Source organism: Hermetia illucens, chromosome 1 (assembly GCF_905115235.1).
Source record: "Hermetia illucens chromosome 1, iHerIll2.2.curated.20191125, whole genome shotgun sequence".
Lineage (NCBI taxonomy): Eukaryota > Metazoa > Arthropoda > Insecta > Diptera > Stratiomyidae > Hermetia > Hermetia illucens.
Genome location: NC_051849.1, coordinates 136,183,247 through 136,198,417, shown reverse-complemented (window position 1 = coordinate 136,198,417; position 15,171 = coordinate 136,183,247). Strand labels below are relative to the sequence as shown.

General features: G+C 37.1%; 1 protein-coding gene across 3 annotated transcripts; it reads left to right on the top strand.

Annotated features, from left to right (window-relative positions):
* The first annotated feature begins 57 nt into the window (after nucleotides 1-57).
* LOC119653757 (protein hook) lies at nucleotides 58-14,730 on the top strand. Of its 3 annotated transcripts, none has more exons than XM_038058704.1 (11): nucleotides 58-329; nucleotides 5,969-6,399; nucleotides 6,481-6,762; nucleotides 6,825-7,076; nucleotides 7,139-7,495; nucleotides 7,763-7,881; nucleotides 7,938-7,990; nucleotides 8,045-8,200; nucleotides 8,265-8,367; nucleotides 14,353-14,497; nucleotides 14,555-14,730. In XM_038058704.1, the coding sequence occupies exons 1-10, from the start codon at nucleotides 179-181 to the stop codon at nucleotides 14,486-14,488; spliced, it is 2,040 nt and encodes a 679-aa protein (XP_037914632.1). In that variant the 5' UTR covers nucleotides 58-178; the 3' UTR covers nucleotides 14,489-14,497; nucleotides 14,555-14,730. The 3 variants fall into 3 exon arrangements, with proteins under 3 accessions (XP_037914632.1, XP_037914621.1, XP_037914643.1); XM_038058715.1 differs by having other exon boundaries at nucleotides 65-329; nucleotides 7,139-7,316; nucleotides 7,377-7,495; nucleotides 14,353-14,730; XM_038058693.1 differs by having other exon boundaries at nucleotides 60-329; nucleotides 14,353-14,730.
* The last annotated feature ends 441 nt before the right edge of the window (nucleotides 14,731-15,171 follow it).

The window sequence follows — 15,171 nt, the reverse complement described above, 5'->3', positions numbered from 1 at the left end:
TTCTAACAGAAACAACTCTTTCAATGCTTACATATGACCCACCCTATGAAATGTCAGAAGAATGCATCATCAGTTGATTTCGTTTGGCGTTTATCAGATGAGACTTTCCACGGTTGGCATCGGAGGAGTGGAGGCGTTTTAGGTTTATTAAAAATTACTGTTTTTGTCCAGCACGAAAATGGAAAGCGAAAAGATCGAGTTGTGCAAGAGCTTGATTGAGTGGTTCAAAGTGTTAAATTTGAGTGCGCCTCACTCTAATCCGACTGAACTAAGCGATGGCGTTGCACTGGCTCAAGCTCTAGCCCAAATTGCCCCAGAAACTTTTACAGGTAATTTTTTGCAAATTTAATGTGTCCAGTGAGTCGGTTTATAATTGCTGCAATAGCTGAGGAGGTGCTCTCCGCGTTGCCCCTAGGTGAACAAAAACATTCTCGGTTCTTGCAATCGTTTAGCCACCGTCCATCTCGATTGCATAAAACTCGGAAGCGGATTCCGTTCGCTTGCAATGAACGACCAACTTTTCAGTGATTTAAACTTCGAAGAGGTTTCAGCTCGATATACCTACGAAGTTTGTTCTTATTTTTTTATGACTCCATACAAAGCTCTCTGGTGCTTGAACCTCTTGCTTTCCTTGAAGCGCGCGAATATTAATAACTTGTGATCTAATAACCATACACAATATCGTACCGAATTGAAATGATGCTTATCGAAAGGAAAAATCAACATCGAGCTTGCATGTAAGAGCTGCTGTGCTGCATACTTAAGCAAACCAACCATATGTTTCGATCCTCTTCGACGTCCAGGACCCCGATTTAGCAGATTTGAAGCAAATAACATCTTCGATATTCTTATTCTCATATAAATATTTCATGGCTACAAATTATTCGGGATAATTCTAAATGCTGCCCCTTTCTAAACGGTTAAATGCATTTATTCTCATCTTTCTGTGTTCGCTTAGTTTGGTTTGAGCGGTCCTTTGTTGGTTGTATTATTAATGTTCTCTATACAATTTACGAATTGCGCTAGACTAACGAAGCAAACGGTAGCGATTCAAATCCCACGTTTGGCAGAAATTTGTTCGTTGAAAACATCAGACACCAGTCGACTCAGCTATGAATGAGTATCTGAGGGCGGCTGAGGACGGATGACAGTTTCGATATTAAAGCAAAAAAAGCCATAAATAATCATTTTCAGTTCCACAGCGTAAAAGCTCTCTTTTTATAAAAAAGTAATTTCTCAGATGCTTATTTATATGAAAGGCAGAAAAATTCAAATATCAAATAGAAAAATGGAGCTTAAAAATTGAAGGAAATTATTTCATACCTCAGGTTCGACTGTAAAACACAAATTACAATTACGAAACAAAATCTTAGATACCGTTTTATGTGATAGCCGATATCCCTTTTCAATGAGTATGTTTCCAGTTTTTGAGAAAATCCCCTGCAGTAGCTACAATCCCAACCGTCTTTTGACTATTTCAAGAAGTCTTGAAAACGTTATTTACTTTTCTTTCGGGCAAGCTAACAGGTCGGTTGCCCTATCTGGGTTTATTGCTTGTAGAAGTTTATCCATTCCAATGATTCCTGCGGCAACTGGATTTTCTTAAGACTTTATGCTTTCCGTTTGCACATTAAATTTGGCCCAAAGGCGTTATCTTAAGGTGTTAAACATAACATTTCCCAATTCGGTTCACATAATTTTTAAGTAATAGTTAATCCTCGGAGCATCAAAATTATTGAAGAAATTGACTATGTAATTTTTAATTAGTGTCATAAAAACATATGCTTTTGAAAGTGTTACTGTTTTCTCACTATTTATTTCTATCGTTATAATAAACCTAAGGTTGAAGCTAATGGCTTTTTGACTTCTAGTATTCTGCCAGTTGGAACTTCGTTTTTGAGTTTCATTTCTCAAGTACCATCTGTTGTCCAGCCTGTAAACGTTTGAAAGTGACTTGTGAGGGATTTTTGCACTATTAAATTAAGGGAATATGCTTCTAGTTGTACAGATGAATGGCAACGGCGGTATTTGCAGTATTATCACTTACAATAGCTATAACTTTTTTCTGTACGTTTCCTTACGTTAACACCTCTTTTAATTCTTTGGCAAATTTTCCGCTATGATCATTTTGTGACGTCCAAGCGCCTGTGGTAAATGCTGTTGCAGATACCAGTGAAAGTTTTACAGGTTTTTTAGTCCTTTCATAGAATTTCGGCAAAAAGCCGTTAGAAATTCTTTTTCGAGAAATGAGAGAATAACCTGGATTTAATATTTCTATAAATTTGCGAAATTTTACAATTCTGCAACAACACAATAGATGGCTTAAATTGTTTCGCACGGCTCGCTTCAATGGGCTTACGGAACTACTTCCAAGGGATATCGGCTTAACAAAAGTTTTTAAGGAATTTGTTGGAACGGATAGTTCCTAGGAGAAAGAAATAGTACACATATTTCATCCCGATGTGGTAAGAAGACATGCGGTAGATATCCGGCGGCAGCATTTCCAAAAGGTTTAACATCCACAGCTCTCATTGATATGGCAGCAGGACTTCGGATCAACTCACAGACGCTTTACTTTTAAATATCTGGGCAAGTTCAAAACTGAGCCAGTTTTGATGTAAGAAATGCGGACCATAAATCACATCTGGTCTTTCCGTGGAAAATTTGCTTAAAGTAGTTCCACGTAGGACTTGTTTTTGTAGATTCGACATTAACAATTTCTCTTTTGTCCAAGATAGATAATCAAAGATTTTCACTAGAATGTTATATGCATATCCACGAAAAAATTATGTATATTGAATGTCCCGTCTTGTTAAAAACTGTAAACCAGCACTGCAGGAGCCGGACCTTTCTTTAAATATATGTACTCCTAGATATTCACTCTATCTTCGACTTTTCCTCGATATTTGATTTTGTGGTGTATTAGGGTGTACAGTAAGCTATTATGCGCTTTCACACATATACTCACTCATCAAGACCACTTTCACGTTATTTTATGAATACTTTTCTGCTGATTCTGTACTCACTTATATGCACCAAACCAACATTAATTTATTCTGTAGAACGAAATTTCAATAACTGGATACTATACCCGCTGAAGAAAAAGCCAAAATGCATTTATTTAGTAGCCCGCTACAGTGGTCTAATTCCTTAAGATACTCTACTATATGAGATTTATATTTAATTTCATTTAAAAAAAACGCCTCACCTGTTGAATTGAAGTCACTTTTTTTCCTGTTGAAATTTGTGCACATTTTGCTCATATCAAATTTCACTTTATAATTGTTTTTGCACAAATCCTTGAAAACGATGATTTCGATGAAAAAATGTACACGGTACAAGATTGTACTGTAAACACACCTGCGTGCAATTCCTATATTTGCTGTATTTGCAATATACAATACACTTGTTAGTATCCACTGTGCACACAGTATATCGCATCATCAGGCGACCCAATATTAGCTCACCAGATGAGTCGAGTCGAATCGAATCTCGTACATCTCGCTGAGTCCGATGGATAGCGTACTTATCGTGTCGTTTAGTTTGCGCTGCGTGATATGCAGTGCGTGCTGATATATGCCGCTTAATTTGAAGCGGGTCGATTTTACCCACTCTTTTGAGTTGACTCGCCTGTTTTGTGATGAGTCGCTTCACTCCCTTGAATGAACTGAGTGATTTGGAGATTGCCTTTCGGAATCGTTTTCATATGCTACTTCTTTATTTAATTGTAGTACCTTCTCAACGGTTAGTTCCACGGCATAGCACACCAACACATTTTCAAAATCGTCTATAGATATTTCGCTAATACGGATATTTTGCATAATATTAAAATTCTTCCAGAATGTTGCCATTGAATTTTCTCAACTTTTTTGGTAGCTTTAAATAATTGACCATAAGTTCTTCATAAATATTATCTTTCGGAGTTGGATCAACAAATTTAATATTTTCAGAAATTCCATTTAAGGGGTTATTTCTATTTGGAACCCAAAAAGAAAGGTTTTTTTTTCAAGATTTCTCCGTGAGTACAGTTTTAAATTATAACCATTATTTTACACAACGAATATACTATGCGTTTAAACAACTCTCCATTTATTATTATTGAGATTCAGTTTTCACAAATTAGCGACTGTACGAGGGCGTAAATAATGCAAGATTTCTGGAAGTTCCTCCGCGGTGACAGTAGAAGTCCTCTAGATCAGCATGTAGAAGCATAACATTTTTCTTTATGAATAACATAAGTTTAGCTAGTGCAGTGCACATGATTATAATTTGATTTTTTTGCAGAATGGCGTGACTTAGAAAATATATTGGGTTGGGGGAAAAGAAATGTCGTATTTATGATCGAAATTTGACGCTTTATTTAACATACTTAGAATTATCCGATTTAGGCCAAATATGCACCGTTGCGTTCGCAAACTTGTTGCCATTTAGAAGGCAACTTCATTATCCCCCCTTATAAACCCCTCCCCTCCTTATTTGCAAAAAACTCAGACAGCCAATTTTCGCATCCCCCTTTGGAGGCCAACTTAGTAGGACCAAGAGCGTTTTGCATGAACCGGAAGAGATGGTAATCACTTGGTGCCATGTCCGGACTATACGGTGGGTTCGATAGGATATCCCATCCGAGCTCCCGTAGCTTCTGGCGGGTCATCAAAGATGTGTAAGGCCGAACGTTGTCCTTGTGGAACACAATACCATTCCTATTGACCAATTCTGGCCGCTTCTGGTCAATCGCCTGCTTCAAACGGTCGAGTTGCTCACAGTAGAGTACCGAATTGAGGGTCTGGCCATAGTTGAGCAGCTCATCGTGGATAAATCCCTTCCAATCCCACCAAAGACACAGAAAAACCTTCCTGGTCGTCAAGCCCGGCTTGGCGATGGTTTGGGCCGGCTCGCCGCGCTTCATCACCAGTCACCATCCGCTTCAAACATGGGTCGAATTCGTTCCGTTTCAGCAGTGCGTCGCAGGCGTTGATTCGGTCCAAGAGATTTTTTTGCGTCAACTCGTGTGGTAAACAAAGATCCAGCTTTTTTGGAATTCAATCTTCTGCAAATGGTTCCAAAAGATTTTATGGTCTATACCCAGTTCCTGGCTGATCGAGTGAATGCTCACCTGCCGGTCTACTTGGATGATTTCGACGATTTTATCGGTTTCTACGACGATTGGCCTACCAGTACGGAGTGTATCTTCGACATCCACTACACCAGAGCGAAATCGATCAAACCAACGCTGTGCTGTGCGAATCGTTACAGTATCGGGCCTATAAACTTCACAATTTTTTTTGGTTGCCTTCGTTGCATTTTTACGTCTCAGGTAGTAAAAACGCAAAATATGACGAATTTCTTGCTTGGTGGGCTATATTTTTGACGCGCTATAACTTGAGACTGAAACGTACGATCACAACACTGTTAAAGAGACCCTTGTAGTACAGATAGTCGTCTTCAAATCGCCGTATAGTATGACCCGATGCGATAAGTACAACACAAGATATGTTTAAGGGTTGCCATCTATTGACAAAATACGACATTTCTTTTTCCCAATCCAATATTATGTATCATATATGTGTGGCATGACCTTGTGCATCTTCCAATAAAATTAGAAATTTTAAATTGAATTTCTGGAATACCTCAATTTTTCTGCTGTTTCCAGAGTAGTAAGAAAGAATTGAAACGAAAGCCGAAAGTCGATATTGCTTCCCAATAAAAGCGTCAAACGACCGGTTTTATGATCGCTTGTTGACTTTACTGTTCTAATGAGTACATTATAACTTCTTTCTTCTTCCAAAAAATCACCTGCAATAAATTTTATTATTCACTTACTCTTACAATATCGAGCTCATCTACCCGTGGCAACTTATTTTTTTCCACTTTAGGCTGCGAAAGAAGGAAAAAAGGGAGAGAAACAGAATATTTTACTATCATCTGGTGTAGAAATAGGAAAGTTAGTAACAAACCTTTTTCTTCGCAGAAAGCTGGCTTTCGAAAATTAAGGTTGATGTTGGTACCAATTGGCGTTTGAAAGTGAGCAACCTGAAAAAAGTTATCGAGGGAATATTCGATTTTTATAACGACGCTTTAAATTTAAATCTAATTGAATTTGAACGTCCTGATGCATTGAAAATTGCGGAGAAAATTGATCAAATCCAACTCGGACGACTTCTACAATTGGTGTTGGGATGTGCTGTGAATTGCGCTGAAAAGCAAACATACATTACGCAAATCATGCAATTGGAAGAATCACTTCAGCGTAACATCATGCGTGCTTTACAAGATCTAGAAAATGCCTGGCAAGGAGCATCTCCGTCGCGAAGTTCATTGAGTATAGCGAACTTTGATTTGAAAATTTTGCAAGAGGAACGTGACGCGTTGGCACAGAAATGCTATGAAAGTGAAAAGCAGGTTAGAGAATCGTTTAAGCTATTTTTTTTTGATACCTCACTATTGGTATTACCCAAATTATGCTCTACCGACTATTTGCAGATAACTTTATTGTTGGAAGAGAAGTCGACGATGCAACTGGAAATAAGTAAATTGCAGAATGAAATGCGAAGACTAGAAAATCCAACTGTGATTGGGGACGATGGTATGTCCATTGGCCCCGTTCAACCAGGTTCAGCGCGATACAACGAGCTTCGCCGACAACTTGATTTGCTCAAGGATGAGCTCATCCAATCGGAAACATCTAGAGAGGATCTTCGATCGAAAACTATTCAACAAGAAAAGGAAATTTCAATGCTTCAGCAAAAAGTTGATGAACTGAGCGTAAGTGACATTACATTGATGTTCCTGTCCAAATAGTTTCTAACGAATATAATTCTTTTCAGAAAACTACATCTGAACTATCTCAACTCAAAGATGAGTTGGATATTGTGCGTGAGGCAAATGAAAAATTGAAAATCAGCGAGGCTCATTTGGCAACTTATAAAAAGAAACTGGAAGATTACAACGATTTGAAGAAGCAAATTAAGATGTTGGAAGAACGGAGTGCTGAGTATTTGAGGCAGAATACCGAATTTGAAGAAGACTCAAAGAAGTATTCAACATTGAAGGGACAAGTGGAACTGTACAAGAAAGAAGTAAGCATTTTTTGAATAAATATATGTACCTATTGATTGACCTTTATTTGTGTATGGTTTAGATTCAAGAGCTCCATGCAAAACTTGACAACGAAATGAGTAAAATAGTTAAGCTTGAATTTGATAATAAAAATCTGGAGAGTCAAGTGACCGCTTTACAACGCACCAAGGACAGTCTGCTAGCAGAAAGGGATGCACTGCGAGAAACTATTGATGAATTACGTTGCGGAGAAATATCTGGTAATGTTCTTGTGAACTTTTCAACATATTGCGACCATAATAAAAATATAAAATATTTAGAATCTGGTAACACAGTTTCGAAAGAACTATTGTCTCCAGCGCTGAAAGATAAAATTGAACGTTTGGAAGCAGAAAACAAAGCTCTACGGGAAGGGCAGGGTGGACAAACGGCACTGGCAGTAAGTTCAGAAAAATGTATCGAAACAATTTTTTAAAGCGACATCTAATATTTGCCTGAAGAAAGTGTTAGAATATGAAACATCTTGATACTTCTATATTGAAAAAAAAAATAATAGAAACTAACTTCTCCTAGTAGTCCCTCATAATGTTATTTAAAATATTTTACTTTTATCCCCTTTCCAACTGCCATAACTGCCGTTTCGCCGGTAATATTTGAAATAAATGCCAATGCCCCTCATAGTTTCATAATGTTCTTCAATTTATAGCAACTGCTTGATGATGCCAACAAGCGTAATGAAAATTTACGTGAACAGTTGAAGCATTCAAATGAACGTATTCTTTCTTTAACACAAGCATCACAAAGTGATGATCCCACATTGAAAGGGTAATTTAGCATAGCATAGCATATTTATTCGGAAATAACAATTTACTCATTTGCAGAGCGGAACTTGCTAAGCAATTGAAACAGGTCATCGAATTGAATGAACAGAAAGGTTAATTTTATGAAATATATATAGAACAAAGCACATTAAATTCTTTTTTTACAGCTATTCAACTGGACGAAGCGCATACTAGGATAGCGCAAGTAGAAAGTACACTGGCTACTAGGGAACAGGAGTTAGTAGCATTTGAAGCGAAATATCGAAAATGTGTGGAGAAAGCAAAAGAAGTTATCAAAAGCTTCGATCCCCGAGTGGCAAGTGGTAAGAGTCTTACTTTGGAAAATTCTTCAACTGTTTTGCTGATCATGATAATCATTTTTCACAGTTCTGGAAACAAATTTGCTGGACAAAAGCTCAGATGTAGAATCGGAACACAAAGCCGGGATGACAGCCCAGGAAGAAAAGCTTATGGCGACAGCTTTTTATAAGTGAGTTGAATTTTATTGTATTACAAAACAATAATGTATCAAAAGTACTTAGAAAATATTCACTCTTCACCATGAAAGGAAACCTGAATCGAATGAAATATGTAGGGGACGAATTTGCTATTTACAAATACTTAATTTTGATTATAAAGAAATAGCTATCGCTTCTTGAATTTGAACAAATTTTTCTGCAAAGAAGTTGGTTGCATTATTCTCGTTCGGCAAGAGGATACCATCGTAGAGAGAATCGGCCACTTTATCTACATCCGTTAGGGTGTTTCTGGAAGAAAGTTGAAATCCGCCGCTAGGAGTTATAATGCATCGAATATTCCCACTCACCGCTTTCTCGAACTTAAACAGTGGCACATTTCGGGTCTAAGTTTTCCTTCTTATGGCATTTTTTGTACTCTAGAAAGCCTTTTTTTTATTTTTTTTTTATTTTTTTTTATTTTTTTATTTTCTTTTATTTTTTTTTATTTTTTTTTATTTTTTTATTTTCTTTTATTTTTTTTATTTTTTTTTATTTTTTTTATTTTTTTATTTTTTTTATTTTTTTATTTTCTTTTATTTTTTTTATTTTTTTTTTATTTTTTTTATTTTTTTATTTTTTTTATTTTTTTATTTTTTTTATTTTTTTTTATTTTTTTATTTTTTTTTATTTTTTTATTTTTTTTTATTTTTTTTATTTTTTTTATTTTTTTTTATTTTTTTTTATTTTTTTTTATTTTTTTTTATTTTTTTTTTTTTTTTATGGATGGAGGTGGAAATCTTAGAAAGACGCTGCTGCGCCAGGTTGCAGCAGTGTGTGGGATTCACACCCACTAAAACCACCCCCACTCTTCCGCCCCTCCCCGCGGGACCATCGTGAAGTATTACTTCGCGGGGGAGGCTCTGGTTCGCTATACCAGCTCGTCCATGTCACGTCTCCGTCGCGCCGCCTTCCGAGCTCGATCCAACTCCAGGAGTTTTGTCTGCACCACGGCTACTGCCTCATTTACCGCCATCCAGTTTTCCTCCGACTTCAACATCTCTTCTGCCAGGTTGGAGGGCTCGATGTCCGCCCCTAAGATGCTGTTCAACCTCCTTTTCTGCTGCAGAAATCTGGGACAATAGAACATAACGTGCTCCGGGTCCTCGAGTGTAGCACCGCCTGGTGTAGTATAAATGAATCCGGTGCCAGACTGGTGCGGACAGCTACCGCAAGACGGCTCTCATGATCTGAAATTTGATGTCTAACAATATCTTGACTGCTAGATTTTGGTCCAGGGTCAAGAGGCACATCACTATAGTGCAAAGCTACTAACCAATGGAGTTTTCCCATACAGAAGAAGAGGGTGCTTTCTATGAGCAACTACGCAATTCATGTCTAAAGCTTGGAGCAATGAACGAAGAGTGCAAGTTTCTTGAAAAATGTATGGGGGTTCTGATGCACTTGGGAAGAAACCGGCGACGATGGTGGGTAGACATGGGGTTTATGGCAATAATATTTAGTAATGTGAGTTAAAAAATTGTAATCGTAGGAAAATAGATTTACTACTGTCAATGAATATGCATCTGTCGATATAACCCAGTAATTTCCTCAATCGTAGTGTGACAACCAATGCCACCCTTATGGATAAGTTGGAAGTGTCGATAGGCAGCACTTTCTAAGACAAGGGCAAGTAATTCAAGACGTCGCGCTACTGAACTTATAGTTTAGGAGAAACATGAACACTTCAATATTAACCTTAATATTGAAGCACTTCTCAGGATGAACCCCGCTATGTAACCCGCTTGTCCTGTTGGCAAACATAACAGCACCCGACGAAATGTTTCGTTGAATCTGTGGCCTAATTTATTATGATCATATCCGGAACGAAGATACCATATTTGTATATGGAGCTGTAATAACATTATTGGATTGGGTTTCTATAGTTCTGCGAATAAATATAGAATAAGCCTCATTGCCGGATTGTTATTACGTTGTTAGTAATAATGGATTTTTTTTCGTGGAGCACAGGGTTGAATTTTTAGTTCTGAAGAGCTAAATTTAGTACCCTTTGAAATTCATCAGTAACTCAGTAGTTTTTCCCGTTTTTCAGTACTTTTTTACTTAAATAGGTACTTTTCAACAAAGAAGGACAAAGTGACCGAAAAGTTGAACTGGTAACGTTTTGCTTTCTGTCGTCACTCCGTGAAATAGGTGAAAGCTTCTAAAAAATCGCAAAAACTAAGTAGCGGCTTTGATGAATAGAATCCATAACATCCTTTGACGGCATAAAATAACCAACTAAGTTGGACATAAAGTGGAACGACCCACTGTGGAAAGTTCGAAAACAGTGCGACGTCATTCGCAATTCGCATAAAAGTCAGTTCAAAAGCGCCACGACACTGGAAGATGTTGCAACATCCACGGTTCGCTTCTAGAGCATACGCAGATGGGTAGCGAAGCCTCTGTGAAAGACGGTGTTATCAAAATCTTTGAGTTTTAGATTTTCAATTCTGTGGTTCGGCAAAGTAAAATTAGGATTTTGTAGGTAAGTCGATACGGAGCTTAAAACTCATAAGTCTCAAGCATGGTAGTGGGAATCAGTTGTGGCTTCGAAGTGACCAGAACTTATTTCATCTGGTGGTATTTATTGACTAGAAAATGAAGAAGATGTATACCCTAATGTGCTGTGTTTTAATTTGTTACAAAACGTCACCTTAGGCGTAGGATAATCGTCTGTCTTTCAGAAGGACAACAACCAGTATCCAGTACACTTCTTTCTCGGCGCGAGAATGATTATTGCATAATGTCTCACGACAATTCTAAATGCCTCCCCTATTCCTGATCCAATACCTTCCCAATTCGATGCCAGTTACCCAATTATAATTATAAAACAAGAAATTATAATTGGGTGCATAACATTAAAACTGAATTTCGAATTTGGTTGGTTTTATTTTAATCTAGTTGGTTCTTAATTTACATTGCACCGTCTCATGTTTAGATTAAATTATATAAATTATTTCTATAGTGCAATCTAACAAAACCCTCGAAGACCGCTTTCGAAAAAAAAACCGTTTGTTTGAGAGACGTAAAAGCCCGCGCCATGTTGTGTGAAGTCACAATTCGATCCAAAAACTTCAGTAGTAGTTACTCATAGAAATATAAAACTACCAAAATATATTTCCCGCGTGAAATATCAAGTGGGATGATGAAATATTGTTCCGTTCCTTGCTGGACAAATAACTAGACGTTTTTTTTGGCTGTTCCGAAAGGAGATTTTCGAAAGAAGTGGATCGCTATCGTCCGACAGAATCCAGTTTTTTTAAGTCAGATTTAAATTGTGAAGATCATTTCGATGTGAGTTAACATTTTTTAAACTTTAACTTCAATCTTAATTGATAATATACGATTGCGTTAGAATTTTGTGTCACTATTATACAAATTCAATCAAGTCACAAAAGAGGAGATACCGCCAAATATGCAACATGCCCAAGGTTCGAATCGTACGAAACGTACGCTTTACCGCCGTTCAGGTAGAAATGTCAGAATTTATTATATAGCTTGCTAGTAACTAGAAGGATTGTCCTGATACCTTCACGTAGATAAGATTCAAATGGTTCGCTCGATGACGTCACGTCATTTTCTTCTCCGCCTTATGAGAATTCAATTTTTAAACCATTATAATTAACAAATGAGCGTCCCGAATTGGTTTTTTTCAACGGCGTAAAAACATATAATCATTTTCTAGCGTGTGAAGTCTCTTCAAACGCACTGAAAAGCGCGCAAATGGGAAAAGTTACGTCGAGAAAATTCAATGACGGCTCGCGGTTAACAATAACTTCTCTATTGCATTATTTCCACAGATTTAATGCTTGGATCTACAGATCAACTTTTGTACAAACATAATCTGTTGAAGATCTGTATTAATTTAACTTAAAGTTGATGAAGTTTTTATTCAAACCATTTGCGACTTGGAAATGACCATATGCTTATAGATTTGCACTTTGACAATATTTTTTTTACGCTTCGTGGCCCACATTCTCGGAGACCCAATAATCTTCCAAGGCAAAGAAGGGCAAATACGAGCATGTAAAATAGCAAGATTACTTCAAGGAGGTTTTCAATTCAAGATTACTTCAAGGAGGTTTTCAATTCAAAACTAGCTTCAGTAGAGAAAAGAGTTCAAGCAAAATCAGTCTGATCAGGATTGATTCGATAAACAAAAGGTGGGTGTGACATTTCTTGGAACTCTTGAACTCTCCTAGTTCATTACAAACAACAGAGAGTTTTTTTGGAATGTGAACAATATTGTCATCAAAGTCCGAAATCAAACAAAGCAAAGGACAAAGGTGGGGGTAGCCATGTACATCCACATGGTGATCCAACAAATATGGAAAGAAGAGAAATTAGCAGCTGACTGGAAGCATCACACATCCTACCCACAACAGCATCTGCATTATCTACAAAATACCAAAATTTTGGAGAATAGAGTTAGACCTTACCCTTAAATCTTAATTGGCAAATATCAAGGTGGCTTTTAGGGCTAGGTGATCAGCTATTTACGGTGAAGCATGTTTTCTAGAAACACTGGATGTATATGAAGTCATTAATCGCTCAGAATTGTACAAATTATTGCTACAATTTCACATTTCAGCGAAATTAGTTCGACTCATAAAATCGATGATAACAGGGACCATAACAAGATTGGACGCATGATACGCTACCTCACTCATTTATTACTCAAACAATCGAAACGATCGAAACCGTCAAAAGCTAATATTATAATTTTTAAAAGTACTGGGCGCTTGCCCACGGACAGAGTAGTCCGCACACTGAATAGCAGAAGTAAGTTGCTTCTCAAATATGTGTATCAAGTAGATGGTGGGCTCAGGACAAATCATCCCAAACAAACATTTTCATTTTACTCAAACAAGCTTAAAACAAGGAGGCGGAAAGCTCCCCCTCTACGTAACTAAGATAAATGAAACCAAAACGAAGGTTATGATGCAAAACAGAAAAGGGAAGCAACGTAGGCTAATTATTACTGCTGGTGAATACAATTTTGAAATTATTTTGCATTCGTAGGAAGTAAGCTATTCAAAGATGCAAATGAAATTGACAAATCGAAGATAAGAATCCAACTATTGTTAAATACTACTCGGTGCTCCCTATTTTAAAAGCAAAATAAATACACAGGAATATTGAGCTGCCCATCTACAAAATGATCATCAAAACTGGGTTGTGGCAAATATTTAAGGAAGCCAAGATCTGAAACAGGCTGTTGCACTGACTATCCAAAGTTATTATTATTATAGTATCCTCGCATAGCTGATTGAAACAGTTTTTTGCTTCTCCGGGTGGCCGCTTTCTTAATACTCTCGATTGTTGCTACCCTGTTGGTTTTTGAATCTTTTGTAGTATTTTTGCATTCTGTTTGCTTACATGCGGTCCGTAGCATTGCGATTTCATTGTAGCTCCAGGAGCTGAGTTGCTTGCTAGGAAGTAGTGGCTTGCACACTTTTGTGACCTGTTGAGTAATCTGGGGTGTAAACACAAAACCTTATGAAAATTGGTTTACTGTCTGTCCGTCCGTCCGTCACACGCATTTTTCTCGGAGACGATTATAGCGAACAAATTGAAAAGCTCATTTCGGTGTACTCTTTGAGAGATAAGAAAAAATTTCCATAAGATACCTTTTCTGGCAGAGTGAAATCTTTTGGAAAACTTTCACAATTTAAGGAAGAATTAAAAACAAGAATGTAATATGAATCAGCCATGCATGCAGTAGGTTCCGGGCAATTGTTCTGTTCTTCTGCTCGGTGTCAGATTGCAGGTTAACTTTTTTGTTTGATCACTCTTTCCACAAATCAAAAATGAACTAACACCTCATGTCTGGGGTTCGGCTTGCTTCCTCAGGATTAGGTAGTTTACTATTTTAGTTGTGAGCAGTTGACTTATTAGGTGCCTAGTAAAAGTAATCAGAAAATACAATTTATGATGATTCAATGATTTCGTTTCAGATTTGGACTAAAATGTCAACGCGATGCTGTGGATGCGAAACTTAGTTTACTTATGGGACAAGGACAGAGTTTCTTAGCGCGTCAAAGGCAATCCGCACCTCGAAAATCATTAACTTCTACTTATAAGCCGAACTGAAATGAAATGGTTGAAAGTTTTAAGAGAAATATTTATAAAGATATATTTACACATCGATATTGTTAGGGATGGGTTGTCGATATTTAAGAGGCAAAAACTGGAGGACCCGTTTAGCGACGATCTTATCTTTCACACTACATATTTTATAATGAAATATTCGATTGTTTTCCATATTTATATATTTTCATGATATGGCTTTTACACATATAGTTTCGATTCAATAAATCGGTTAGAATCAATAATTGCGATTAGTTATGGTTTTTAGCGTGTAAGGTAGAAGAAACGGATGGATACAAATGCAAGAATGTTTGGGTAAATAAAATAAACTCTTGCAAGTGGATGAGTTGAGACTTGTCTATTATGCAATAGTAAGGGCAAGCCGATTGTAGTATAATGTTAAAGAAAAAGATTTAGTGGAAATTTAATATTGACTATAAATCGCGTATATGTACCCAACGTCATACCCAATATTTTAACGTATTTTTACCAGTGATATCTGTTGCATGTAAAACTACTGTTCATGGCCCGTATAGTGTGTCGTCAGCAGGTGAAGCGAAAATTTCCAAGTGCTTTACTTAATCGAAAATGTCATAATACGAACCGTCGAACATTTGCGAGGAGCGTTACTATACCTTTTTAAGGTTTTGTGTGAAACAAAACCTTATTAGAATCGAGACGGTGTC

Bases quoted from the DNA above. Each gene is read 5' to 3' on its own strand.
- LOC119653757 (XM_038058704.1), top strand. From the start codon at position 179: ATGGAAAGCGAAAAGATCGAGTTGTGCAAGAGCTTGATTGAGTGGTTC. The intron at 330-5,968 runs GTAATTTTTTGC...TTTTCTTCGCAG, and splicing joins TGCCCCAGAAACTTTTACAG to AAAGCTGGCTTTCGAAAATT. The intron at 7,882-7,937 runs GTAATTTAGCAT...ACTCATTTGCAG, and splicing joins GATGATCCCACATTGAAAGG to AGCGGAACTTGCTAAGCAAT.